The sequence below is a fragment of the Taudactylus pleione genome, unplaced genomic scaffold, assembly GCF_031769625.1.
Source record: "Taudactylus pleione unplaced genomic scaffold, aTauple2 ptg000490l, whole genome shotgun sequence".
Lineage (NCBI taxonomy): Eukaryota > Metazoa > Chordata > Amphibia > Anura > Myobatrachidae > Taudactylus > Taudactylus pleione.
The window spans coordinates 339,994-366,716 of NW_028284892.1; the positions used below are offsets into that span (position 1 = coordinate 339,994).

The 26,723-nt window shown below is 47.8% G+C and overlaps 1 protein-coding gene across 1 annotated transcript; it reads left to right on the forward strand.

Annotated features, from left to right (window-relative positions):
* The first annotated feature begins 5,295 nt into the window (after positions 1-5,295).
* MRPL24 (mitochondrial ribosomal protein L24) lies at positions 5,296-23,861 on the forward strand. The gene is made up of 6 exons (XM_088449623.1): positions 5,296-5,413; positions 14,903-15,090; positions 18,527-18,622; positions 20,335-20,438; positions 22,743-22,873; positions 23,643-23,861. Exons 2-6 carry the CDS (start codon positions 14,905-14,907, stop codon positions 23,777-23,779), a joined length of 654 nt encoding a protein of 217 aa, XP_088305749.1. The 5' UTR covers positions 5,296-5,413; positions 14,903-14,904; the 3' UTR covers positions 23,780-23,861.
* Positions 23,862-26,723: the final 2,862 nt, after the last annotated feature.

Here is a 26,723-nt window from a genome sequence, read left to right on the forward strand (position 1 = left end):
AACTCATTTTACAGATTATACTAGAAAAATGCTAGTTAGAAGCTGATTGGTTGCTTTCAGTAACTGCTCTAATTTTATCTCTCTCCAAACATTTCCCCCATATGCTCTTAGAATAGAAACGTTCTGATCAGACCCTCACTGTGCCCATTTGTCCAAAACACCTCCCATGTACAGCCTAGTAAAGGTTTCATTGAGGCCAGTATAGACCAGAGGTCCCCAAGCTCAGTCCCCAAGACACCCTAACAGTCCAGGTTTTAATGATATCCATGCTTGACCACAAGTTCCTTAATTATTACCTCAGTCAATTTGATATAACCACCTGTGCTCATCCATGGATATCTCTAAAACCTGAACTGTTGGAGTGCCTTGAGGACAGCGATTGGGAACCTCTCCAATGAACTAATCTAAAGATGAAAAGCACCTTTTGGATAATTGACTACTACATCAGCCTATAATCACCTGACCAATGAAATGATGACCATCTCATGATGTCACAATGGCAGTGGGGACAGCTTCGTTGCTGTGATTTCCCGACTACAGGTCTCCCAAGAGCTGAACTGAGATCACGTACATCCATATGGCTCCCAGGAACCAGCGCCCACGTAAAATGAGACGCAGAAGAAAGTTAATTGCATACAAAAGAACAAAAGGTAGATTTTCATTATTGGTGCATTACTGCTTCTTGCATCCCATCTTCTCAAACGCCCTAAGTTGGATGAAGTGTGAGTAACGCCACATGCACATGAAGGGCCGGGCCCATGTAGGGCTGTGGCCCAATTGGGCTCAGGGTGGTAGGCAGACCCCTCAAGTCTACATAAATGGTGATTATTTTTTTTTTGGGGGGGGGGGGGGGGGGTGTAAGCTGCATTCAAAAGCCTTGTATCGTGGGGAATTAACTTATTCTATGGAAGCTTCATTTGAAATGTAAAATCTAGCCCTGAAGGACCAGAGGAACCTGTATGCAGCTAAACCCCCCCCCCCCCCGCCCCCCCCCCCAAAAAAAAAACACTATCACACTCACACGTGTTCTGCCTGCGGCACCATCGTCCATGTGATATTCGTGATGATGGAGCTTGCACAAAAGAAGTAACAAAGCCATTGCCTGAGCCACCTTTCTGAAGCGATCAATCACCTGGAATATGGGTCTGTTGGCACCTTAAATAAGGTGTGATCCACTGCAGGCATGCTGGGGTCTATGCTTTATGCAGGGGGAGTCCCTAGACCAGGGGTTCCCAACCACGGTCCTCAAGGCACACTAACAGTCCAGGTTTTAAGGATAACCATACTTGAGCACAGGTGACTTAATTAGTACCTCAGTTATTTTGATTTAACCATCTGTGATCAACCATGGATATCACTAAAACCAGGACTGTTAGTGTGCCTTGAGGACCGAGGTTGGGAATCACTGCCCTAGACCTACGGGATCGTATGCACTGCACCCATTATAGATTTGTCCTGAGTAGGGATGTTCTCATCTAGTGATGTGTTCTAAAATAAATGCCAAATACATAGGCAATTGTGAATTTAAATTTAATATTGCACTATTATAATATGAAAAATGCCAACATGACCTACAGATAGCTGCGGAAGCCATCTTCTGATTCACGCAATGACAAGGCGTCAGTGATAATAGGGGCCAAGTTTGTCCTAAAGGAATAATCCCTAAAAGTATTGATTCTATCTCTTAAATGGGCTGTGTAGGCGATCACATTAAATAACAAATGTATGCTATGTGAATTGTCTGTTATAAATAATGATTTATTCTACCCCCCCAGGCAAGGGCAACCGTTGTTATTACCACTACAGAATGCTGGGATAGCCGAGCATCACCTGCTACAGGAGCTCCAGTCATCGCGCCCGATGAATAGTGCATAGTTAGAATCTCGGATCAGTCCGACAGTTAAAGAAACGTCTTACAATTGTGATCTGTATAACAGAGGTGGAAGGAGATATGCAAAACCATCAATAAAATTGCAGGATGATTTATGATGATTTGTGTGCGCGCGCAGACATAATCTTGGCGTCAGCCTGTACATCACTGGCGTAAGAGATACGGCGTAGGCCTGTACATTACAGGTACACATACCACAAGAGGCAGTTAGTGACTGAAACACATAAGTGACACTCGCATGATGCTTATACGATGGACCATGTCCATTAAGGTTTGTCCACCTCCCAGGAATGAAGACCTTTCTGGTACGGATTGGGTATGATATCCCGACGGTCACAATACTGGCAGCGGAATCCTGTCAGGCAAAATCCCGCCAAATTTCAGTAAGTATTCTAACCTTAAACCACTGCTACCACAGTCTAACCCTAACACTTACCATGGGGAATGTCACCTCCAGGATCCTGACTACATCCCCCTGATATGGTTTGTCTCAATCACAACAGTAGCTTTGTGCGTACACCCTGTGTAGCATGCACCGCGCACAAGCAGTTTTCAGTCAGGATATTACACCCCCCCACAACAACAACATAACCCATTACTGTGGAGTGTTTTCGACTGATTTAAGGCCCATTCCCAACACAAGTGCATGTACCTGCAACTGAAAACCACTGCACCAAGCAGGACCATATGTACAGTTTTGCATTTTTATGTGCTTTCAATTTGCTGCAGTGCATTTTATTTTTTATTTTAATTCATTTAATTGTGTCAGACATACATTGATTCAGTTTAAACTTTCATCTGTATGGGAGTGCATTGAATTGAGGTACAATTAAAGGCACACATCCTCTAGACCAGTAGTTCTCAAACGCAGTCCTCAGAACCCCACACAGTTCACATTTTCCAGGTCACCCAGCAGGTGCAAAGGTGTAGTCATTAGTCACTGACACATTTTAGAAGATCCACAGGTGGAGCTAATTGTTTCACTTGCGATTCTGTGAGGAGAACTGGAAAATATGCACTGTTTGGGGTCCCGAGGACCGAGTTTGAGAACCTGTGCACTAGATGATTAAATTGAGCGATTGAACTGTAACGCTATCGTTCACTCGTTTGAAAATCGTTAAGAAAAATGTCGAACGACCAGTGATGTGCGCTCCCGCTGGTCGTTTAGACATCTGTCATCGTACATTTATGTTGTACAACGTGACTATATCGTCAGGTTCAACATGTTAGTAGATGATTGATGTGCCTTCACTGAACGACTGCTCGTTCAGTGCAGGCTCATCACAGACAGACAAACGACTGCACAATTACAATGTCGTAATCGTGCAGTCTTTTGCCTGTCTAGTGGATGTATGCCTTAAGAAGCGCTTCCACTGTAATCTTTATTAAACAAGATAACTTCCTGTTTTGTCACAGAGATAGTTAATAAACACAAATTGAACACACTTGGAATGCACCTCTGTGTATCAAACAGATATTAAACACAATACTTAATTATTGAGTAAATGTAATAACCTGCAAGTTGCAGGCAGCCACAATACTGTATATCAGTGATTTGGCCAATAGATTCAAAGTGGTAATAATTAAATGTGTTTTTATTTGTGTTTTAACCAAGCATTAAAATAAAGTAGTGCGTAGCCTAAAGGGTTGAACTGGATGAAGGCAGCTCCAACCAGTATATTTGCTAAGTCTTCTTGTACTTCATAGAGGTGCGCAGCTGGAGATCGCCCTAAGCACGTGCACGAAATCCTGACTCTCCTCTCTCGAATATTGGGATGTATGCATAAGGGCATGTACAAAGCTTATCATATATGATAATGTCCCGAGATCACCATCATCTCTAGTTTATGGAATTTCACATATAATGCACCTTTTAAAAACTCCTTTTAAAAAAATAAATAAAATATTAATTTGTAAGAAAATCTCCAGCACAAGCAGTGAGATAGCCCTTTGCATTATACTCGCCTACTCTCCTGGAATGACCAGGAGGCTCCCGAAAATTGGGGGGGGGTGCTCCTGACCAGCTGGAAGAATGGGCAAGTCTCCCAGAGCTGGGCAGTCAGGGGGAGGGATGACATGATCCATGCTGTACCATGCCTGTGATCTCGGTACTGTATAGCAACGACGGTGCTACGATGATACAATTGTGCTGCCTAGCCCCCTACTGTGCCCACCGGGTTACCCCACCACCTCCCACAAACATTGCTCAATGACTGTCAATCACTCTGTGTCCAAATCCTCACTGCGCAGTGCGCCTCGGAGGTATGTGCAGTCAGGAGCGTTGGAACGATTTTATATATTTTTTTTGGCGGGGAGGAGGCAAGATGAAATACTTTCGGCGCCCGCCCCCTCTCTCTTACCTGGACGGTGGCCGCAGCCATTCATTACCTGTGCTTTATAGCAACAGACTGCACGGCCCCTACAATGCACGTAGGAAGAGGAGGTGTAATGTACGGTGTTATAACTTAAAGACCGCACATTACAGCACTACAAAACACAGCCCCTGACCGTCTGCAGTCGCCACACCTTTTAGATTTTTTTTTTGGGGGGGGGGGGTGAGCCGACGCCTTCTTCCGAAGCCCATGTGTGCAGTAGGAACATAATCGTTCAACCCCGCAAACATGTATTCAGACCCTCCAACATGATTCGTTCCATTAGGTACACAATGCTCTAGTTCTGGACTTCCCTCTTAATGTATGATTTGCAGCCACCTGTGGTGACACCTGTCTCATCCAGAGGCATTTCTAGAGAGGAGGGGGACTCCTCTCCGCCCGGCAGCGCACTGAGCTGTGCGCGGCCAGCACCGGAGTTATAGACTCTGGGCACTAGAGTGTGCCCAGAGTCTATAGCGTATGTACAGGTCACCAGGAAAATGGGTGCTGCGGCCATTTTCCCTGTACTGCGCATGCGCAAACAACGGGAAAATGGCCGCCGCGGCCATTTTCCAGTCGTTTTACAGCGCCGGACCCCCACGCCGATGTGGGACTCCGGAGTGGTAAGTAAATTATGGGTGCAGGGTGTGCGGTGTGAGGCCCCCCTGGACCCAGGGGCCCGTGTTCCCCGCACACCCTGCATCCATTATAGATACGCCCCTGGTCTCATCTATTACTTAGCTCAACACAGGTGACTGCAATCATACATTAGGTGGGAAGTCCAGGAGCAGAGCATTGTGTACCTAATAGAATGGGTCATGTTGGAGGGTAGGTGTTTTGCGTTCACTTCTGAATCAGGCCCGAGAGAGTGTTTACATACTCTTCATTTTATATGTATTTTTGTGCAAATGGAAACAAAACTCTAAAACTAGGCTTTAAGTTCCATTCAGAGTCGGACTGGTGTGACGTGGAACCAGGGCTAATCCCAGCCCAGCTAGCAGACACACATTACTTCGTGCAGAACAAAATTTCCCTTAGTTGCAAGCAGGAACCTTTATTAGTCTGCTTTGTTTCCAGTAGAACAGTTTAGCAGGTTACACGCTGGCAGCCAGGAAGCATTGCAGACATCTTACAGCCGGGAGATTTGCTGGTAATGCCCTTGCTGCATGTGTGTCCCTTTATATACTGCCGCCGCCGGGATAAATCGCGTGTTGTGACTCCCAGCAATGAATGCTGCCTTGTGCTGGCCATAAGCTGCCTTTATATTGACCATGTGCTGCTGATAGGAGCTATTTGCAGACTTGTCTTTGCAATGAACAGATCTTGCACTAAGTACGCGCTAATATGCTACTAACTCTTATGGGTATAATTACTAAGGTGCTGGTTTTCAGAAGTGAAGGTAGAACTTTTTAAAAGTGGCCATAGCAACCAGTCCGAATTTAGCTATTATCTTCTAGGAAGTACTAGATAAGTGATAAGTAGAATCTGATTGGTTGCTATGGGCAGCAGCTCCACTTCTATAAACCCGCACCTTTAGTAAATATACCCCTTATTCTCAGTGGCACAGTCTCTGTTATAACTGTGTGGCGCCATATTTTTGAAGATATCACCAGAAAGATGGTGGCGTCTGCAAATTTTATAAGAAGGGTTACGGTTGTAATCAGGTAATGACATCCCCTTCTGGTACATGATGTCGAGTTAGGGCGGAAGTGCGGTTCCATGTCTTTAAAACGCTGCTGTTTTGTCCCAAATGTAGAATCTGGCCACGAACTGTAGAAACTTGTACCCTCACGCGCTCGCTTCCCTCGCCACATGTTACTATACCCATTAGATGTCCACATGGGTATACGTTCAGGAAGCTGGCCTTCGCAATGCCGACAGATGGCTATGCAAGCTACCTAATCCCGATGAGGTTTAAATGACAGGCGTCTAAATCTAGGCGCCTGTTATTTCACCGGCGCCCGGCATCCTGATCGAAGTGATACGGTGCGTGGACAGCCGCGGGGGGGGGGGGCGTTAGGTTAGGATAGGGGCTCTCAGGGGGACTTAGGGTTAGGCACCCCCCCCCCGGGAGGTTAGGGGGAGGGAGGGTTAGGCACTCACCCAGGGGACTTGGATTTAGGCGGCGGGGAAGGGGGGGGTTAGAATTAGTTTATACTTTCCTAGGGTTGGGTTAGGGGGAGGGAGGTTTAGGCACTCCCCCAGGGGACTTGGGTTTAGGCGGCGGGGAAGGGGGGGGTTAGAATTAGTTTATACTTTCCTAGGGTTGGGTTAGGGGGAGGGAGGGTTAGGCACTCCCCCAGGGGACTTGGGTTTAGGCGGCGGGGAAGGGGGGGGTTAGGGTTAGAATTAGATTAGTTTATACTCTCCTTTAGGACGATCGGGATTTCCTCCTCTGTCGGGCTGCCGTTGCCGGGATTTGCTGGCGATAAATCATACCGAATGCTTCCACGTGATAGCAAATAATGACGTCAGGGTACATTAACTGAAGGGGTTCTAGCCGTAACCGAGGGTTACGCACTGCACGGAACCTGTAAGGCAGGGATGGAGAACCTCAGGCCAGGCCCCCGGAATCATTTGGTCTGGCCCTCCTGAGCTTTTTTCTGCTAGCCTCATCTGGCTAGGAGGGTGCCTAGAATGGCACCCTGCATCCAGAATCCATGCAGCAGTGCCGCCTGGAGCGTCCTTAGGACGCTTCAGACAGTCAGACCACCACCCTTACAGCTCCCCGGAGCATCCTGAGGATGCTCCAAGCATTGCTGAAATCACTGGCGATTGTGGCCCTGCCCAAGTGTGACGTCACACGTAGATAGCGTGGCCTGCATCGGCCCCGTGATAATTTTAAATATATCAAAATGACCCTCGGCAGAAAAAAAGTTCCCTACCCCTGCTGTAAGGGGTACCCAGGGGCTCTAGTTCACTGCATAAAGGTTAAGTGTTATCCAGTTAATATCTTCCCGCACTTAACTAGTCGATTCAATTAGCCTCGAGCCTAATCACCCCACAAGTTATTTGCAGCCCCACATGTTTGGGGAGAGTTGATGTGCCATCGCACTACAGCGGCGGCAGCTATTTGCGACAAATTGAATTGACCCCTGGGTGCCTTTAGCAAAAAGAGGGATACTGTCTGTGTGTAAGTAGTGGCTAAGTGCACTGATTGCCATGTAAGAGGTATTTCAGAGGGTGGGTGATGTATATGATGAGGGATATATGTGTGCTGGGTGGGTTAGTGTAATACGAGCAGCAATACATACTTCTGTGGGCCTCATTCAGTGAGGAGTACCATTCTAATGGCCGATTGGCGCATGCAGGGATCTGTATTACGCACATGCTGATTAGTGTCTGCAACTTTACCAGAGCAGGATATAACTATATTTATTGTTTGTGGGCTATTTGTTGGTATCCTTTATATACTCCTATAGGTTGAAAGCTTGCAAGCAGGGCCTTCCTACCTTTATGTCTGTTATTACCCAGTTTTGTTCTATTAATGTTTCCAATTGTGAGGCGCAACAGTATATGTTGCGCTATATAAGAAACTGTTAATAAATACAATAATAAATATAGCGCTGAATAATTATGTAGGACTTGCCCCAGTGTTGAACCTATTTCCCCTTCATCCAAGGACCTGGAAGTGATGTGAGTGAGGGCATAAGTTCGGATCCATGCCCATAAAGGCCACCAAAAGAAGAAATTTGTCCCCTCGCGGGCTCGCAATGCTTCGCTCGCACACTTCGGACTCGGTGGCTCGCTTCGCTTGCCACAAGTTTATTTCTACTTCAGGGTCCATAGGGTATCCACAGGATACCTTGGGGTATAGGTGTGACGTCAGTCGCAGGGCACCAAAGAGTTAAGCTTTCAGCCTCCCAGGATGCACTAGGTCCCCCTCCTATACCCCGCCCCCGGGCCAAGGCACCTCAGTTTAGTTTGGTGCCCGGCCGGAGTCGGGTGCACCTGTTGGAGTGGGGGCTAGAAGAGCCCCTGAAGCTTTTTCTTCATGCAGCTGTGGCTGCACATCTGGATGAACAGCATGGACAGTCAGTCCTGACGTCCATGCTGTCTTCCCTACACCCCGCCGGTACCAGAACGCCGGTACTGATCCTGGGATGCTGGTGGGCGTCTGGGGTCACAGCTAGCGGTGACCCCAGATGCTCCGGACCATGGCCGGATTCAAGGGGGACAGAGGTAAGCAGCGGGGTCCCGCGGTGGGTCCCCGCTGATCACATGGTCCTAAGTCCCCAGGCAGGGGGCTCCCTGGGGACTGGCTGCAGCGTGGAGCCAGGCGACCAACCTGCGCTTCCACTACCCCCTGGGACAGCGGACCGCAGCAGAGCGGTAGCGCTGCGGCGTCCCAGGGGTTAAATGCATGCCAGGGGAGCGTGCCTTCCCTGTCTCACAGCCGGCGCCTCCCCCGCTGCACACAGCCCTCTCTGCACTGTGCTGACTGGTCCTGTGTCAGCGCTCCTCCCCCAGGCCAGCTTCTCTCTGCTCCTCGGCGGCCATCTTCTCTGCAACGCATGGTGAACGCTGCTGGAAGTCTGGAAGGAAGCATCGTGGTCTGGGTCCCCCCGCATACCTCTCCTCCGCTGTGGCTCAGGTCTGTGTATGCAGCGCTGTGTCCTACCAGGCCCTGTGTCTGTGTAGTTGAGTGATCAGCGCTGTTAGTGCAGGAATTGTTATTTCTCTGCATTGTATGTGACTGTGCTAGCGCTGCCTGTAACTTTTCTTCTCTAAACTGTCAGCTTTATTACTGTCCCTGTTCTTTCTGCTAAAGCCCTTGCGGTGCGGTGCTGCAGGGTGGTCTCTCGCCTATTTAATACTTAATTGGTGAGAGAGGTCACATACGTGGTGCCATAATGTCTGAAAGTGATTTTCCCCTCCGGCTACAGTGTACCACGTGCAAAGTACCGTTAGCGGAGGGGGAGGGTAGCGCGGAGGGCCTTTGCCGGCAGTGTTTGTCCATGGCGCGGCCTATTACGGTTACAGCACCGGTACAGGAGCCGCCCTGGGCTTGTTTCGCTCAGGCGTTAACAGCTTTAGTGGGCCAGTTAGCTCCGCAGCCCGCGTTTACTCCGATGGGTTTGTCCCAGCAGTCTGTGGTGTCGTCACCCATGCAGGGGTTCCCACGACAATTGGTGGTACCCCACAGTCTCCCTATTTCCCCGCTCCCGGGTTCTCAGGGGCCAGCGTGGGTTAACTCCCTGACGAGTTCTGTACAGCACTTGTCGGATGTGTTGCAAGGGGAGTCTGTGATGCGGCCTCATAAAAGGCCGGTGGCGTCTCTGTCCGCTCCTTATGAGGATGACGAAGGGACGTCTGATGATGGGGAGATTCTGGATCCTTACGATCAGGAACCTCTCCATACTAAGGACGCTGATGCTAAGTCCAAAGTATATATTCCTGGACTTATTCGGGCGGTCCGCACAGCCTTGGTGATTGAGGACGAAGTTCCCCCAGCGGCTAAATCTAAGTATGCCTTTTTCAAAAATGTGAAGGGCGATGCCACAGTCTTTCCTCTTTCGGGTCAGTTGGTGGACCATTTAGAGGAGGCGTGGAAACAACCTGGCAAAAGATACCAGCCGCAGAGACGCCTGGCGGTGGCTTATCCGTTCGCGGATAATTATTTTGCTAAGTGTGAATCCCCTCCACAGGTGGATTCTCACGTGACCCGTCTTGTCCGTAGTGCCACATTGCCGATGCCATCCATGTCCTCCCTTAAGGATGCTACGGACCGCAAGGTAGAAATCTGCCTGAAGTCTGCTTATTCCCTTGCAGGGGGGGCAGCACGGCCGGCTATGGCCATTTGCTGGGTTGCCAGAGCGATGGAGCGCTGGGCGGATTCATTAGAGGCTTCTTTTGAATCCGACTGTCCGGCCGAACAGGCGGAGTTGATTGGCAATCTCCGTGATTCGGCCACCTACATCAACGAGGCGGCTCTAGACATTAGTACTCTGGTGTCTAGAATTTCTTCAGCAGCGGTAGCTGCTCGTCGCACCTTGTGGCTGCGATCCTGGAAGGCGGACGCAGATCCAAGAAAGGTCTGGAAGCGTTGCCGTTTACCGGAGAAGTTCTCTTCGGTCCGGATCTGGATAAGATTGTGGCCACGCTGGCGGCAGCCAAATCTGCTTGTCTCCCGTCGGCCGCTGCTCCTTCTGGTTCTGGACCATCGTCCTTTCGGTCATCTAGGGCCCAGGGCAGGCCCAAACCACAGTCGTTTCCTCGACAGGCTGGCCCTAAGAAATCGGTCAAGCCCCGGAAACAGGCATGGAGTACCAGACGTCCGGCCCCCAAGCCAGATGACAAGCCTGCGGCCTGACGGTCCGGGTCTCCCCTTGGGGGATCCCAGGGTGGGAGGCCGCCTGCTGCAGTTCTCCCGGTGTTGGTCGTTCACTACGACAGACACTTGGGTTCTGGAGGTGGTCTCTCACGGGTACGCCCTCTCCTTCCGGCACAGACCCCCGGCTCGATTCTTCACCACGGGTCTACCATCAGACCGGAACAAGGCTACGGAGCTGCGGAAGGTATTGCACACTATGCTCCAGGCTGGAGTTATAGTGCCTGTTCCATTCTCCCAGAGGGGCCAGGGTTTCTATTCAAATCTATTTTTGGTACAGAAACCCAATGGGTCATATCGTCCGATTCTCAACCTCAAAGCACTCAACAAGTCTTTGCGGGTCCCGAAGTTTCGGATGGAGACCCTACGGTCCATCATTCTGGCGCTGGAACCTGGGGACTACATGGTGTCATTGGACATACAGGACGCTATGGCGGTCATGGCGGCTTCTCTGCGGCTGCAAGGAGTCCGCATGTTGCCGTACTTGGACGACCTGTTATTGGTGGCAGGATCTCCAGAGCTCCTGTTACACCACTTGGACCTAACCATTGCACTGCTGCAACGGCACGGCTGGCTAATCAACTGGCAGAAGTCCACTCTAATCCCGTCTCGGAGGATTCTGCATCTTGGAGCCTTATTGGACTCGGGACAGCAAAGGATCTTCGTGACGGAGGACAAGATCTCTGCTTTACAGTCAAGGGTGCGCAGTTGTCTGCACAGCCGCCGGGTGTCCTTACACTCGGCGATGAGGTTACTGGGCTCCATGGTGTCGGTGTTCGACATGGTGGAATACGCCCAGTTTCACTCCAGACCTCTGCAGCACCTGATCCTGTCCAAGTGGAACGGGCTGCCTCAGTCTCTGAAGTTCCAGACGATTGTGCTCACCCCGGAGGTTCGCCTGTCCCTTGCGTGGTGGTTAAAGACGACCCACCTCAACAAGGGACGTCCGTTCTGGGTTCCAAATTGGGTCCTGTTGACAACGGACGCCAGTCTTCGGGGCTGGGGAGCAGTTTCGGGTCCACACTTGTTCCAGGGCAGGTGGACACCGACAGAAGCGGAGCTTCCAATAAATATCTTGGAACTCCGTGCGGTCTTCAATGCTCTCCTGCAGGCACAGCGGTTTCTCCAGGGTCACCCGGTGCAGGTCCAGTCGGACAATGCTACCACCGTGGCCTACATAAACAGGCAAGGAGGAACTCGCAGTCGGGCGGCTCTCGTAGAGGTCTCTCGGATCCTGGTTTGGGCGGAGCGCAATCTTCCGGCCATATCAGCGGTCTTCATCCCGGGAGTGCTAAATTGGGAGGCGGACTTTCTAAGTCGCCAGGACGTTCATCCAGGGGAATGGTCCCTGCACCCGGACGTTTTTCAACTACTGGTGGACAGGTGGGGTCTTCCAGAAATCGACCTCATGGCGTCCCGGCACAACAACAAGTTGCCGGTGTACGGGTCTCGCACAAGAGACGAAGGGGCGTCTCTGGTGGATGCTCTGTCCGTCCGGTGGACGTTCAGGTTCGCATACCTGTTCCCTCCGGTCTCCCTTCTTCCACGGGTAATCCGGAAATTCAAACAGGAAGGAGGGACGCTCCTGTTGATAGCTCCCGCGTGGCCCAGACGGCACTGGTTCTCAGACCTTCAGGGTCTGTCCGTGGACAGTCCTCTGCGGTTGCCGCTACGACCGGACCTTCTGTCTCAGGGTCCTTGTCTTCACCCGGACCTGACTCGGCTGTCTTTGGCGGCGTGGCTGTTGAGACGGCCATGCTGAGGTCCTGGGGGTTTTCCAGCTCTGTGGTGCGTACCATGTTACGAGCTCGGAAACCGTCTTCCGCGAGGATATACCATCGCGTGTGGCATACGTTCTTCCAGTGGTGTCGACCGAGAGGTTATGCACCGCGGGAGTTTCGTCTGTCTCGGATTCTCGCCTTCCTGCAAGCGGGACTAGATCATGGGCTTCGCCTTGCTTCTTTGAAGGTACAGGTTTCGGCCCTATCTGTCTGGTTTCACCGTAGGATTGCTACAATCCCGGATGTGCGCACCTTTATGCAAGGTGTTCTCCGTATTCAGCCGCCCTTTGTTCCACCTGTGGCGCCTTGGGATTTGGCTGTGGTCCTGAGGGCTCTCCAAGGACCGCCGTTTGAACCACTGGGCTCAGTGGATATTAAATGGCTAACAGCTAAGACTGTTTTCCTTCTGGCCGTTGCTTCAGCCAGACGTGTTTCTGAGTTAGGGGCTCTTTCTTGTAGACCCCCTTTCTTGGTTTTTCATGGGAACAGGGCAGTGCTCCGCACTCGGCCCGAGTTTCTTCCCAAAGTTGTTTCCCAGTTTCATGTTAACGAGGAAATAGTTGTTCCGGCCTTTAACTCACCGGGTCTTTCCGTGGGTGAGGCCTCTTTGGATGTTGTGCGGGCCTTAAGGACTTATGTTGACCGCACTTCTTTGTTTAGGAAGTCGGACGCTTTGTTGTCCTCTATGGCTTCTGTAAAAAGGGTTGGCCTGCTTCAAAGCAAACTTTGGCAGCCTGGATCCGTATGGCTATTTCTGAAGCTTATCTTCATGAAGGCCTACCGGTCCCTCCTTCTCTGAAGGCTCATTCCACTAGGTCTGTGGGTCCTTCGTGGGCAGCTCGACGTGGTGCCTCGGCAGTTCAGATCTGCAAGGCTGCTACGTGGTCTTCTGTCCATACCTTCGTGAGGTATTACAGGTTTGACACCTTCGCCTCTCAGGATGCTTCCTTCGGGCGGCGGATTCTCCTTTCTGCACAGGAGCGTCCCCACCCTTAAAGGATACTGCTTTGGGACATCCCCAAGGTATCCTGTGGATACCCTATGGACCCTGAAGTAGAAAATATGAGATATGGTAAGAACTTACCCTTGTTATCTCTATTTCTACGAAGTCCATAGGGTTCCACAGGACTCCCGCCCTGTCGCACCTGTGCTGCAGATGGGCTTTGCTCTGGTCACCGGTTTTCCGTCTCCCTCTGGTGAGAATGTGATTCTTGTATGTGTCCAGATCTTTGTTCTCTCTCTTCCTTCTCCTCCTCCGGCCTATGGCTTGGTAACTAACTGAGGTGCCTTGGCCCGGGGGCGGGGTATAGGAGGGGGACCTAGTGCATCCTGGGAGGCTGAAAGCTTAACTCTTTGGTGCCCTGCGACTGACGTCACACCTATACCCCAAGGTATCCTGTGGAACCCTATGGACTTCGTAGAAATAGAGATAACAAGGGTAAGTTCTTACCATATCTCATATTATTCCCCCTCTCGTTGGACAGTAGCTGATGACGTCAGGGTTCGCTCGGTGCAGGGCATCTATACACTACCTTGCCCCAGGGGAGCTTGCAATCTAATTTCCCTAAACAAGGCATGCTGGATCTTGTAGTTCCACCATAGCTGATGTGCCAAATACTACAAAATCTATCATAGAACATAACTGTGGATTATGAAATTAAAGGTGTATTGAAAATAATTTGAATGCTAGGTTTCATTACTTTTTTCCCTTTAGAATTGCACTTTCCTGTCTATATGGGGGGGGGGTTTAAGTGTTATATCAAGGACGGAGGCTATTCAGTTGTTGTTCGGCGCCCAGTCCTATCACAGATGTGGCGGCCAATATGCAGGGGATTGGCTGCGTAAAGTGGCTAATCCCATCTAAATAGACAGTTAAAGGGTTCAAAAGCTAGTCGCAATGCGGTGAAGGTGCCCAAAAACCGTACTTTGGCTGGATTTCTGCTTGCACCCCACAGGCTGTGAGTTGAATTGCTCCCATCGCTTTAGATGGGAGTTACGGACACCCAAAAACAATTGAATTCCCTTCCTATGTACATAGACACAGAATTTGACAGCAGGTAAATACCACTCGGCCCAACTAGTCTGCTCCTTTTTTGCATTTTAACAGTTTGGTAACCTCAACCCCATGTAATTTTTAGTTATTTGTAAGGATATTCCTTTTCCTATCCCAAACATGTCTAAATTGCTCTACTGTTTTAGCCTTTACCACCTCTGATGGGAGACTATTCCACTTTCTGTGAAGTAATTTTTCTTCGAATCTCCTCTGTACCTACCTGAAATTCATGAGTCTACCAAACATTTGGGCAGAGAAGGCAGATATGCTTCTATCCGGCTTGTGATTTACTTTTAATAGACCTTTTACAATTTTTTTTGCTGTCTGCAAAGGAATGGGACAGTAGGCATGCGGAGATGATATAATTATGTATAAACACTATTGTTATTTCAGGTATGTTATTTATTTAAACTAAGATAAAGAAAATCTCATCTGGGATATATTGATGACATATTTTTTCTGTCTTTATTACAGACATGCGTCTGACAGCATTTGTCGCCATGGCCTCCAAGGTGATCAAGTTGCCTCCTGGTTATCGGTTTGGCACAAGCCGGCCATCTACTGTAGCTGCTCAGAAGAAAAATCCTCCTGGCAAGAAAAGGGCCAAAATATTCGTAGAGCCCATCAAAAGTGATCAATGGAAATATTTCCGTGGCGATATAGTAAGTAGTTTGTGAGATCTCTTTGGGGTGGGCAGCTGTTGTTGAACTACACATCCCAGCATGCCTTGCAGCAGTTTTAGCATGGCCAAATAGCGTAACTGTGGCAAGGTATACTGGGATGTGTAGTTCTACAACAGCTTATTGCCCACCCCTATATCTAGAGGCTAATTAGATGCTTCTTGCTTTGACATAGGATCTCCAAGCCACTGAGCTGGACGCCCATTTACAGCCTGTGACCGGATGGGGTCACTTTGTCACCTACGTCACTATACCTTGCAGCCAGATGGGCTTGCTCTGCTGAATATTAATATTTAATATGTAGCATCAAGAAGTGGTGCCTTCCAAAGCTGAATTAAACTCAGTTGACAGCAATATTGACTTCAGATTTGGAATATTAGGATATAAACCTGAATTTTGATTTAAAGCGAAACTGGAAACTCCAGAATACAGGAAAACACCCATCAGCCATAACATTAAAACCACCTAATTGTGTAGGTCCCGCTCGTGCCCACAAAACAGCTCTGACCCGTTGAGACATGGACCTCACAAGATCTCTGAAGGTGTCCTGTGGTATCTGGCACCCAGACGTTAGCAGCAGATCCTTTAAATCCTGTAAGTTGTGAGATGCGGCCTCCATGGCTCAGACTTGTTTTCCCAGCGCATCCCACAGATGCTCGATTGGACTGAGATCTGGGGAATTTGGTGGCCAGCTCAACACCTTGAACTCGTTGTCATGTTCCCTAAACCGTTCCTCAACAATATTTGCAGGGTGCATTATTTTGCTGAAAGAAGCCACTGCCATTAGAGAATACCGTTGCAACGAAGCAGTGTACTCTGTCTGCAACAGTGTTTAGCTAGATGGTACGTGTCAAAGTTACATCCACATGAATGCCAGGACCAATGGTTGACCAGCAGAACATTGCCCAGAGCATCACACTGCTGCCTCCGCCGGCTTGTCGTCTTCCCATAGTGTATCCTGGGACCATCTCTTCTCCAGGTAAACAACGCACACGCACCCAGCCATCCAAAGAAAATTAGATTTTTAGCCCAGGTCACCTTCTTCCATTGTTCCATAGTCTGGTTCTGACTCTCACATGCCCAATGTAGGAGGTGGACAGGTGTCAGCATGGACACTCTGACCGGTCTGTGGCTACGCAGCAAGCTGCTAACCTTCGCTCCCCACACGTATGAATGAGCCTTGTGCGCCCCTGACCTTGTCGCTTTTTCATCAGTTCTCCTTCCTTGGACCAAATTTGGTAGGTACCAACCTACATACCGGGAATACCCCCACAAGACCTGCTGTTTTGGAGATGGTCTGACCCAGTCCCCTAGCCATCACAATTTGGCCATTATCAAAGTCATTTAGATCCCTACGCTTACCCATTTTTCCTGCTTCCAACACATCAACTTCAAGAAAAGCGTGTTCATTTGCTCCCTAAAGCTGAGTACACACTGGATGATGTGTACCGGGACGATATGACACTGCTGAGCCTGTTCTGGCTCAGCAGTGTCACCCAATTTTTTTTTTTAAATGACTTTGACATTTAAACAAGTCATGTGTTGAGGTTTTCTTTCTGCGGTAGCAGGTGGGATAATTACTGCACCAGCAAAATAGACTAAGGGTGGGTACACCCCTGAACGACCGGCAATCGTGCCGATGTTCAGGGCGATTTGCCTTCACCCTGGACATGGCATAATTGCCGGTACACACTTAAAAGATTTAATGGACGACAGAACGATCACTGTTCTATCCTTCATTAACATGTACAGCCTTGCATGCGATATCGTGCGATTGGCCGTGCAGCACGGCCAATCACACGATATCACATGCAACCACGGGAGCGCGCAAATCGGGCACACACTGCACGATATACCCGATTTGTTCCGATTTGGACAAAACGGGCCGATATCGTGTAGGTGTGTACCCGGCCTTACACACCTGTGCGTGATTGGAGAAATCCTCAAAACATGGTCTGTTATTGGTACTGGAGAACCGCAGTTGAGAATATCTACATTAATATATTGGCCAACATTTGAATTCAGTTTATAACAATAAATATGGTAAACACATAATTTAAAGAAAAAAACAGGCTAGCACTAGATGGTAAAAAGATGAGTCAGGTATGTAAAAAAAACTAAAAAAAAAGACATTAATTATTGCACACATTAATATAAAACAATACAATTTTCACATATAATTAAAAACACATATATTAGCAATACTGCATTTATCAAATAATTCAGCAAACCCACTTAATTAAGGTGCAATATCTAGGCTCAAATATATATAAATATAAATATATATATATATATATATATATATATCTCCTACAGTCCAGCTTCTCAATAGGGAAGTCAAAAGATGTATAACGTGCGAAGCGGAATTTAATGTCAACGTATAAATGTTATTGTGCAGCTTCTGATACGTAAACCAAATGTTGGCGACCTCTGATGGTGTTGAGAAGAATTTTCATGTATGGAGCCGCTGTCCTCGATGAACGCCAATTAGAGATACGGGTAGTAAGATTTGAGGTTCTGACATGGAAAGGAGCTGCCACTGCTGCTCTACTGTGAAGATGCAACTGTATTTGCCAATTCATATCAGACTTGGTGAAATAATCTTAAAAGAAGCTGCTCCAATTGGCCACTGTGGGATTGTTTGCTGGGCAAAGTTTAATTTCAGTGCCATCATTGAAAGCAGCAAGTGCTGTGACCATTGTGCAAGGAATACAGGTGAGTATAAGCCAGTCAGACATTTGAGAAGCCCAGGGAAAATAATTCCTGATGCGTTTCCTCATGCTTATCGTGTGATTTCTTCATAGGCCAGGACACCATATAGAAATGGCGCATAGCATCAGCCTTTGCAAAAATATTGGCCCCATGTTGAAAAGTTTAACCCTTTCCATGCTGAGTCGCACATTTTTGTCACCAAATACGGATCCCTGGCAACAAAACCATATTTCTATTTAATGTTTATCAGAAAACTTACCGCTTTCTCTGCTTTCTGCTTCTTTTGCCTGTTGCTGTTTGTTAAATTCCGTTTTGTCTGGTTTTGTTTTCAACCAGAAAAAAAACATCAATTTACTGCACTGAAAATATCTCTGTCAAAATATCAGAAACACGTATATATAATAAAAAAATGTATTTTATTAATGACATATAAATATTCAAATAAGACATGTAGGTAGTCGTATCATTTATAACATTATATAAATAGTTGTTTCAATTTCTAAATCAAATAGAAACATACAAATGAGCTTCTAATCACAAGTAGTTAAATTAGACGACACATTGTCAAAGATAGTTAAATAAAAACAGTGGTATGTTTGTGTGAAGTTGGCAAATACCTCTTCTTATACTGCTGCGATAATATTTGTTTTCCCTAAGTGTTCAGCGCTGGGTAATTGCTCCTCTGTTCTGTGGTTTTGTTTTCAAGGTTGAAGTTCTCAGCGGCAAAGATACCGGAAAGCAGGGGAAGGTGACGCAGGTTATCCGGGCTCGGAACTGGGTTGTGGTGGAGAATCTGAATACGGTAAGACCCTGAGGAGGCTGCTGGCAGAAATAAACACATCTTCATCATACAATCTGTGTCAGATGCCAGTATGATCTGACTGCCACCAAACATCACCTTGGATTTTGCCCTCTTAAGAGCCTACATTTGGCCTGACGCAGGGTTGTCTTAACAGCAGTGTGGGCCCTGGGCAAAGCAATGCACTGGCGGCCCCTACCCACCCTTTCACGGGAGCGCCTATGTGTGTACATTTTGTAGGAATTTTCGTGGAAGCACATTTGCAAAAAAAAAAAAAACTATTAACTGCGTGAACATTGCACTAAGCCACTAAGAGGTCTTTGGGCGATTAGTGTTGTCTCCGTTATCCTGAAGACCGGTCAGGTTTATAATGAACCATCGACACTTTAGTGGCATCACTAATGCAACAAAATCACAATGCACGGGACACTGGCATGGCATACAGCTGTGGTGCGCTTCTCCAACGCCAACCTGTGTAAAAAGGCAAAGGACGGAAGTCCAATACCAGTGAGCCGGGCCACGACGATGCGTGGCGTGAAGTCGCAGATTAAGCACAATGCCTAATCTGCGACTTCACGCACCCGATCCTTGTGCTTAATCTGCGACTTTGTGCAACAAAAACACTCATCCTAATTGCCTACTACACTATAAGCAACATTGTATGTGGCCACTGTGCGAATAAGACACTAAATTTAGGAAAAAGGTATAAATCGCTTCTCGTGGCGGCGCGTGCAAGTGGCACAAAAAACATATTTCTGCAGAAAGCATTGGAAAAATGGCGAGGATGGGCACAAGGTATGTAAGTTCAGTGGGTACGGTGGTAGGCATTAGGACATAGGGCCTGATTCAGACCCGGTCGCAAGCACTGTGCGCTCGCAACCGGGTCGATGGTGGCCCAGAGCGCATGCGCACGACGGAGCCGGCTCCGTCGTGCGCATGCGCGAGATCCGGATAGCGACGGGCAATCCGTCGCTCCGGGTCTCGCACCAAAGGGGGCGTGCTGTCGATGTTGAGTGACGGCTCGCCCCCTTTGGTGGGCAGGCCGGGGGGGTGACTGCCCAAACGGAGGCGTTCTCATGAGTTTCTGTTAGAGCCGAAATCTCTCTGGGGCTTGCGGCCACGAGACCCTACCACAAGGGTCTAATCGCAAGCCCGATGGTCTTAACCATCGCGACCATCATCATGGCTGCTCGCAATACCTGTGGGTGGTCACCCACAGCTATGCGAGCGGCCAGGAGGCCGTTCTAAAAAAAAAAAAAAGCCCGGCCCTGATTCAGAGCGAGCGGCTCTGAATCAGGCCCCTATTTTCAAGGGTTCTGAAAGAAGGGGGAGGGGCATTGTGCCTGCCAATGAGGTGTAGCCACGCCCCATATTTACAAAATAGGAGTGGGCACAGCCTCTTAAATTTACAGTTCGCCAGGATTGACTGCACAGAAGAGAAAAAATATATAGCTAACTGCAGAAAGTGGCTTTTTTACATTTGGATGGAAGAGAGACAAAAATGAAATCAAACAGCCGGTGTTCAGCATTATTACTGTCCTCCTCGGATAGCCTTCTATGCCTTTCTTCATCTGTATTTGTTTTATGCCAAAAAAAAAAAAAAGGATGAAAGGGTCAGTAAGACTGTACACAGGCCCTCTGTGAGGTTTGTGTAAGGAAATGACATGATGCAGAATGCTGGAAATCATTCGTTTTTTATTTTCTTATACCTGCAGCATTACCGTTATGTTGGTAAATCGGCTGATTATATGGGGCAGTATGTTCCCAGCGAGGCTCCCCTCCTAGGAAACCAGGTGTCTTTGGTTGATCCTACAGACAGGTGAGTTGCTAACTGCGGCTCTTTTGCTAATCTAATAGTTCTGTATGTCATCCTTAATGAGCTAATTATCCTATAGATTGTAAGCTTGCGAGCAGGGCCTTCCTACCTATATATCTGTCTGTTATTACCCAGTTTTGTTCTATTAATGTTTACAATTGTAAAGTGCAACGGAATATGCTGTGCTATATAAGAAACTGTTAATAAATAAATAGCTAATAACAAATAATTGTTCTCTTTCTGCTTTCGCCTATTAAGACCTTCATTGCTAAGGACATTGCAGATACATTCCAGTTGTCTATATGGTTCTGAGGCCGTTTGGATCGGTAGTTCTATGTTGGACTGTGACCTTCACAGAAAGTGCCAATATAGGCTCAGCACAGGTTTGCAGGCCTGGGAGGAGCCCATGCCTCACGTAGAGGCACAGCCACACCCACAACAGTGTGTGACCACACCCCATTCATTCTGGGGCCCTGACATTTTTAATGGCGGCCCTGTGCATGAGTGCAGATATTTGTAGCAGGTGGTGTGAGGAACCCCAAAATCATAATGCACCCCATAACACCCCAATTCATAATATACCACACATCTATGCCACAAATTCATTATATGCCACACAGCTGTATTCCCAATTCATAATTATGCTACACGTCAATAACTCCAATACACATGCCACACATTTCTACCCCCCATTCATAATATGCCACACAGCTGTGCTCCCACACACATCTGTCCCAAATTCTTTATATGCCACACATCAGTCCTCCAAATACTTTATATGCCACACAGCTGTGCCCCCAATACGTTACGCCACACATCTGTCCCAAATGACTTACATGCCTCACAGCTGTGCCTCTAATAAATTATGCCACACATCAGTGTCCCAATGCATATTTGGGGAGTTCCGGAGGCTTACTACCTAGGCAGCATCGGCCATGGTCATCAGTAGTCCCGGCTGGGCCCCCCTCTAAACTTTTGGGCCCATGACATGTGTCACCTATGTCTTCCACTATGGGCAGCCCTGGGATCGATGGTGTCTCTTGTTCAGTGTATGTGCTTGGCACACAACTGCACCAATAAGGAGACAGTTGTATGCATCTAAAAGAGGCTATGAACCCTCCACCACCTTCAGGGTCCTGGAAATTTCCTTTATATAACAATTGGGACTTTGATGAACTCTTCCCTTGCATTCGCTCTCCGTTTCACATCTGGTGGAAGTGTCCTCAGACTAGACCCTTTTGGGAGGCTAGAATTACCTTATCGGAAGAGATCCGGGCGACGGAAGTCTCCATTTATCCCTACTTTTTAGCTTTTGCATATTTCCACAACTCACAGTTTGAGTTCCAATAAGGCCATTCTGAAGCTCTTGAGCAAAGCTGCCAAGTTGGTTATACCAGTCCGTCGAGCGACTCTACTCTCCAACGATATCTGACCAGTTTGCCAAGATTAACTTTTTCATGGACATGGATGATTTGGCTTCATTTCCTTTCGATGCCTATATCACCTTCTGGTGTACGTTGACCTGTTGGCTTGACGTTAAGGGTTCTAGCTTTTACAAGTCCTATCTTACTGCTACCCCCACAGGCAATGTTGGAAGTACAACACGTAATTCTCTGTGTGTTAGCCTTTAGCATGCAACTGAGGACCCCAGTGTCCTCCACCGCTTTTATCAAGGATGATGTAGCCTGATTGGCTGACATCCCCACTTAATCCTATCTCTTCTTAACATTCACTCTTCACATGTTTATTCCAGCAGGTCTTTTTGATCTTTTGCTAGTTGTTTGTTGCTAGGTAACCAATGGCCTGTGCATTGCCGTCATGATCTTGTTATATCTGTATGTGTTCTTTCTTTGAAGCCAAAAAAATAAAATTTGCACAGAAGTTTTTACTTGTACTTCCATAGAAAAATGGAATAACATCTTCAAATCAGCATAATGACTCTTATGTAATAAAGACCGTCACAAGGTCTCATCACTCTCCTTATTGATTTCAGCTATAAATAGAGGATTACAGATGTAGGTGTAGAATGTTCTTATGGTGGGGGTGAACCATGTATTGAGCATTCATCTAGAAATGCGTCGGGATAACACAAAGTTTGCAGAATTTATTCAAATGTATGACCAGTAGTTACACAAATGTGTTATTTTTATTTTGTTTTTGTGTGTGAGTTTTTTGTTGTTGTTTCGTTTAATTAGTCAGACCATTGTAGCAGGCGTTTGATATTTGAACACCGTTAGTAATAAAACCATTAATGCCTGCTTGTTGTGTAATATTTTCTCATATCTAACGCTGTGATGTTTTTCTCAGGAAGCCCACAGAGGTGGAATGGCGATACACAGAGGAGGGTGAGCGGGTGAGAGTGTCTGTGAGAACCGGGCGCATCATTACCAAACCCGTGTTCCAGAGACGCGACGGCATCATCCCTGAGCAGTGGAAAGGTGAGAATCTGGCCGACTACATGGATAAATTAGTTCTACCATTTAATGCCCACCCCACACCCTCCCCGTCTGCACCATTGTTTTGACGCCCCTCTGGTTCCTCTGAAAGTCAGGCCGAGCCACCAGGAAAGAGCACACAGCTCTGTGGATTTTATGGGGGCAGACTTTGGTACCATGGGCACCCTTTTGGTACCAGGTTTCACCCAGCAGCCAACACACTTCAGCACTGAGGCTGCTTCCCGGCTTTGCAGTGGTTCACTGCCCCGGTTTTTCCCTGGGACCCCCCCAGCCCTTACTTGTCGTGTTTGCCGCATCTGATCTGTATGCCTACTTAGAGCCAGGTGGCAGGATGCCCGACACCTGGCTCTAAGTAGACTCCTCTCTTACAGAACAAATGACCATTGCAATAGCCGTGGTGCCATGTAGGAATAAGTACAATATATTATGATGTATAAACATTGGTGTAACCCCATTAATAGTACACACATTATTACCCAAGCCGGCAATTAGGGGTTGTCCTGTGGGCAAAACCTTTATTTTTAGTGCTATTTTAGTTTTAGACCCCTGATCCTCACCACACTCCTTATCAACCATAACTATACACCCATGTATGTGTGCCTTCCCGTCACTACGCCAGAAGCCATCCTTGTAGGGATAACGTGCCTGCTCCCATACTGCTTGTTACTATATAATAATGTGTGTGCTGGCAGCTCTGTCAGATACGTTCCTCCTGTTATATGCACATGTCACTGTCTCCCTGTTGTCTCAGATTGTCCCAAGGACACCTCTGTGGACGACGCCCTGGAGAGGACCTATGTCCCTTCACTTAAACTCTTTCAAGAGGAGATCATGGAAAAAATGGGCATTGTAGAGACCAGGCGACACAGGAAATCCTTTTGGTATTGATGGACCCTGGACTATTGCTGATGGCAGCCATGGATCTTACAGAGGAGAAAGGATCTTCAGCTGCTGGTAATGAGGAATTTTGGGATTCACTTCTTGAACAAATGACGTCCTTGATGTAGGACTTGTCCTGGCTCCGGAGTCCCGGTTGGAAGTAACTCGGATGATTATAGTTGATATTACTTGACATCCTTCCTTTGTTCACTTTCAAATAAGATGTACATTAAGCAGAAAGTCTATGTTCTTTTCGTATACATTACATTGCAATACTAGATTTTCACATTCAAATTGGTGCAGAAATGTTCATTTACTGTACTGTCTTTTTTCGTTTCCTTGCCAACATAGCTGAGAACAGGTGACACAGATCAGCATTGTAGTTATGGAGCGATGATATGATCATTACTCCTTACTGCGCCGCCACTGAGGCATGTGTAATGCTCTGCAGTATTTTGAAAAGTAGAGGGATATCATTATTTATTAGTGTTCCTTATTCCCTGTTCCCCTTACTGTATAATTACCCCCTGCTCCCCCGACCGTACAATTACCCCCTGCTCTCCTGACCGTAGTTACCCCCTGCTCCCCTGACCGTACAGTTACCCCCTGCTACCGACCGTACAGTTACCCTATGCTCCCCTGACCGTACAGTTACCCCCTGCTACCGAGCGTACAATTATCCTATGCTCCCCTGACCGTACAGTTACCCCCTGCTCCCCTAACCGTACACTTATCCCCTGCTCCCCTGACTGTACACTTACCCCCTGCTCCCCTGACTGTACACTTACCCCCTGCTCCTCTGACTGCACAGTTACCCTCTGCTCTCCTGACTGTACAGTTACCCTCTGCTCTCCTGATCGTACAGTTACCCTCTGCTCCCCTGACCGTACAGTTACCCTCTGCTCCCCTGACCGTACAGTTACCCTCTGCTCCCCTGACCGTAGTTACCCTCTGCTCCCCTGACCGTACAGTTACCCTCTGCTCCCCTGACTGTACAATTACCCTCCGCTCCTCTGACCGTACAGTTACCCTCTGCTCCTCTGACCATACAGTTACCCTCTGCTCTCCTGACTGTACAGTTACCCTCTGCTCTCCTGACTGTATAATTACCCTCTGCTCCCCTGATTGTAGAATTACCCCCTGCTCCCCTGACTGTACAGTTACCCTCTGCTCCCCTGACTGTACAGTTACCCTCTGCTCCCCTGACTGTACAGTTACCCTCTGCTCCCCTGACCGTACAGTTACCCCCTGCTCCCCTGACTGTACAGTTACTCTCTGCTCCCCTGATCGTACAGTTACCCTCTGCTCCCCTGACTGTATAATTACCCCCTGCTCCCCTAACTGTACAGTTACCCTCTGCTCCCGACTGTATAGTTACCCTCTGCTCCCCTGACTGTACAGTTACCCTCTGCTCTCCTGACTGTATAATTACCCCCTGCTCCCCTGACTGTATAATTATCCTGTGCTCCCCTGACTGTATAATTACCCCCTGCTCCCCTGACTGTATAATTATCCTGTGCTCCCTTGACTGTACAATTACCCCTGGTTGTATATTAGGCAATGCGCTGCTGCAAGGGTCGTTCTTGTAGGAATCTAGCTGTAACTGACGACTCTCTGAGTAATGATAGGGAACCATAAGAAATGTCTCCCAGCCGTTCCTGCACAGACCCCTCATGGATAGCTGGGTGACATTGCCAGTGGGGTGTCCTTAGGTGAGGGGAAGCCCCTGGGTAGACAGACCCTCTGCCCCTATTGTTAGAGCATATGTGAACATGCTAGAATATTGCTTAGATGTCACTGACACATGCAGATTTTATTCACAGTAGAAACAACCTTATTTATACATAACCTTCACCTATTAGGCACCAGCATACCCCTTGCTGATGTGTGAGATCGTGAGGAGCAGATGCAATCCTGGAGTTGCCTGCTTGGTGGCTTGCTTTCTTAGACCAACTACACCACCCCGCAGCAGAGATACAAGGGTTCCCCAACCAGATCCAGACAAATGTTAGGCAACAAGATTAATTACATTTATTTATTGCAACCCAAAGAGGCTGCATTGGGCTACTTGGGTCCATTCTACTGGTTTGGATGAATTGCAATAAAGATTAAATAGAGTACAATAATATCAAGAACCACTTTTACACTCTAAATAAATGGAAAATCACTGTATTAAATATTAAATTATGGATGCAATTCAATATATTTACAGACCACCTTAATGTGTTTTATGAATTTACTTGAGGACCTGCTTTGTAATAAGATTATATATAGAGACAGAGAGAGACACTGAGTGGCCAAATTATTATGACTACTAGGCGGTTTTCTGCAAAGAAGCTATTCCGCACATAGGGCCTGATTCATCACAGATCGCAACTGTAACAGTGTACGCAGATCGGTCGATGGTGTGTACTGTGTGCGTGCGTTAGCATTGCGATCGCCTATGCAGAAAAAAGTAATCGCAGAGTGAGTGACAGGTAGTCAGCGTTTGTTGGTGGTGACGGGAGTGGTCGGAGTAACGCAGGCGTGCCTGTCCGTTTAAACGCTGTTGCTTGGGCGTGCATAAATTAGCCACTGTGACAGCATACGCAGCTTGAGTACTCACTGCGTGCAACGAGGTTAGCAATTTCTGAGTAAGGTCAGACCTGTTGTAATTGTGCGTGAGGGGCCGATGTTACTCCATGTTCCCGATGTATACGCAGGATTGCAAGGTATTACGGATGTAGTGGGCGTCTCTATGCTGGCTGTGCGACGGCTTTGCGATTGCAGTCATTAGCATATTTTCGCAGCAGACCTACTTGCGTAATTGCAGCCGCAATAGCGATCCGTAATGAATCAGGACATGAATCAGGATGTCTGAATCTGTATAAGAACGGAAAGGCGAAGGAATGCAGAAACTAATTAAGTGAACCACTCATGAAATAATAGGTAAACAACACAATTTGATGGACTT

What these genes read in the sequence shown, in the direction of transcription:
- MRPL24 (XM_088449623.1), top strand. Translation starts at nt 14,905, where the DNA reads ATGCGTCTGACAGCATTTGTCGCCATGGCCTCCAAGGTGATCAAGTTG. An exon ending in AATATTTCCGTGGCGATATA is followed by an intron (nt 15,091 to 18,526) that starts GTAAGTAGTTTG and finishes TTTGTTTTCAAG; the next exon opens with GTTGAAGTTCTCAGCGGCAA. An exon ending in TGGTGGAGAATCTGAATACG is followed by an intron (nt 18,623 to 20,334) that starts GTAAGACCCTGA and finishes TTATACCTGCAG; the next exon opens with CATTACCGTTATGTTGGTAA.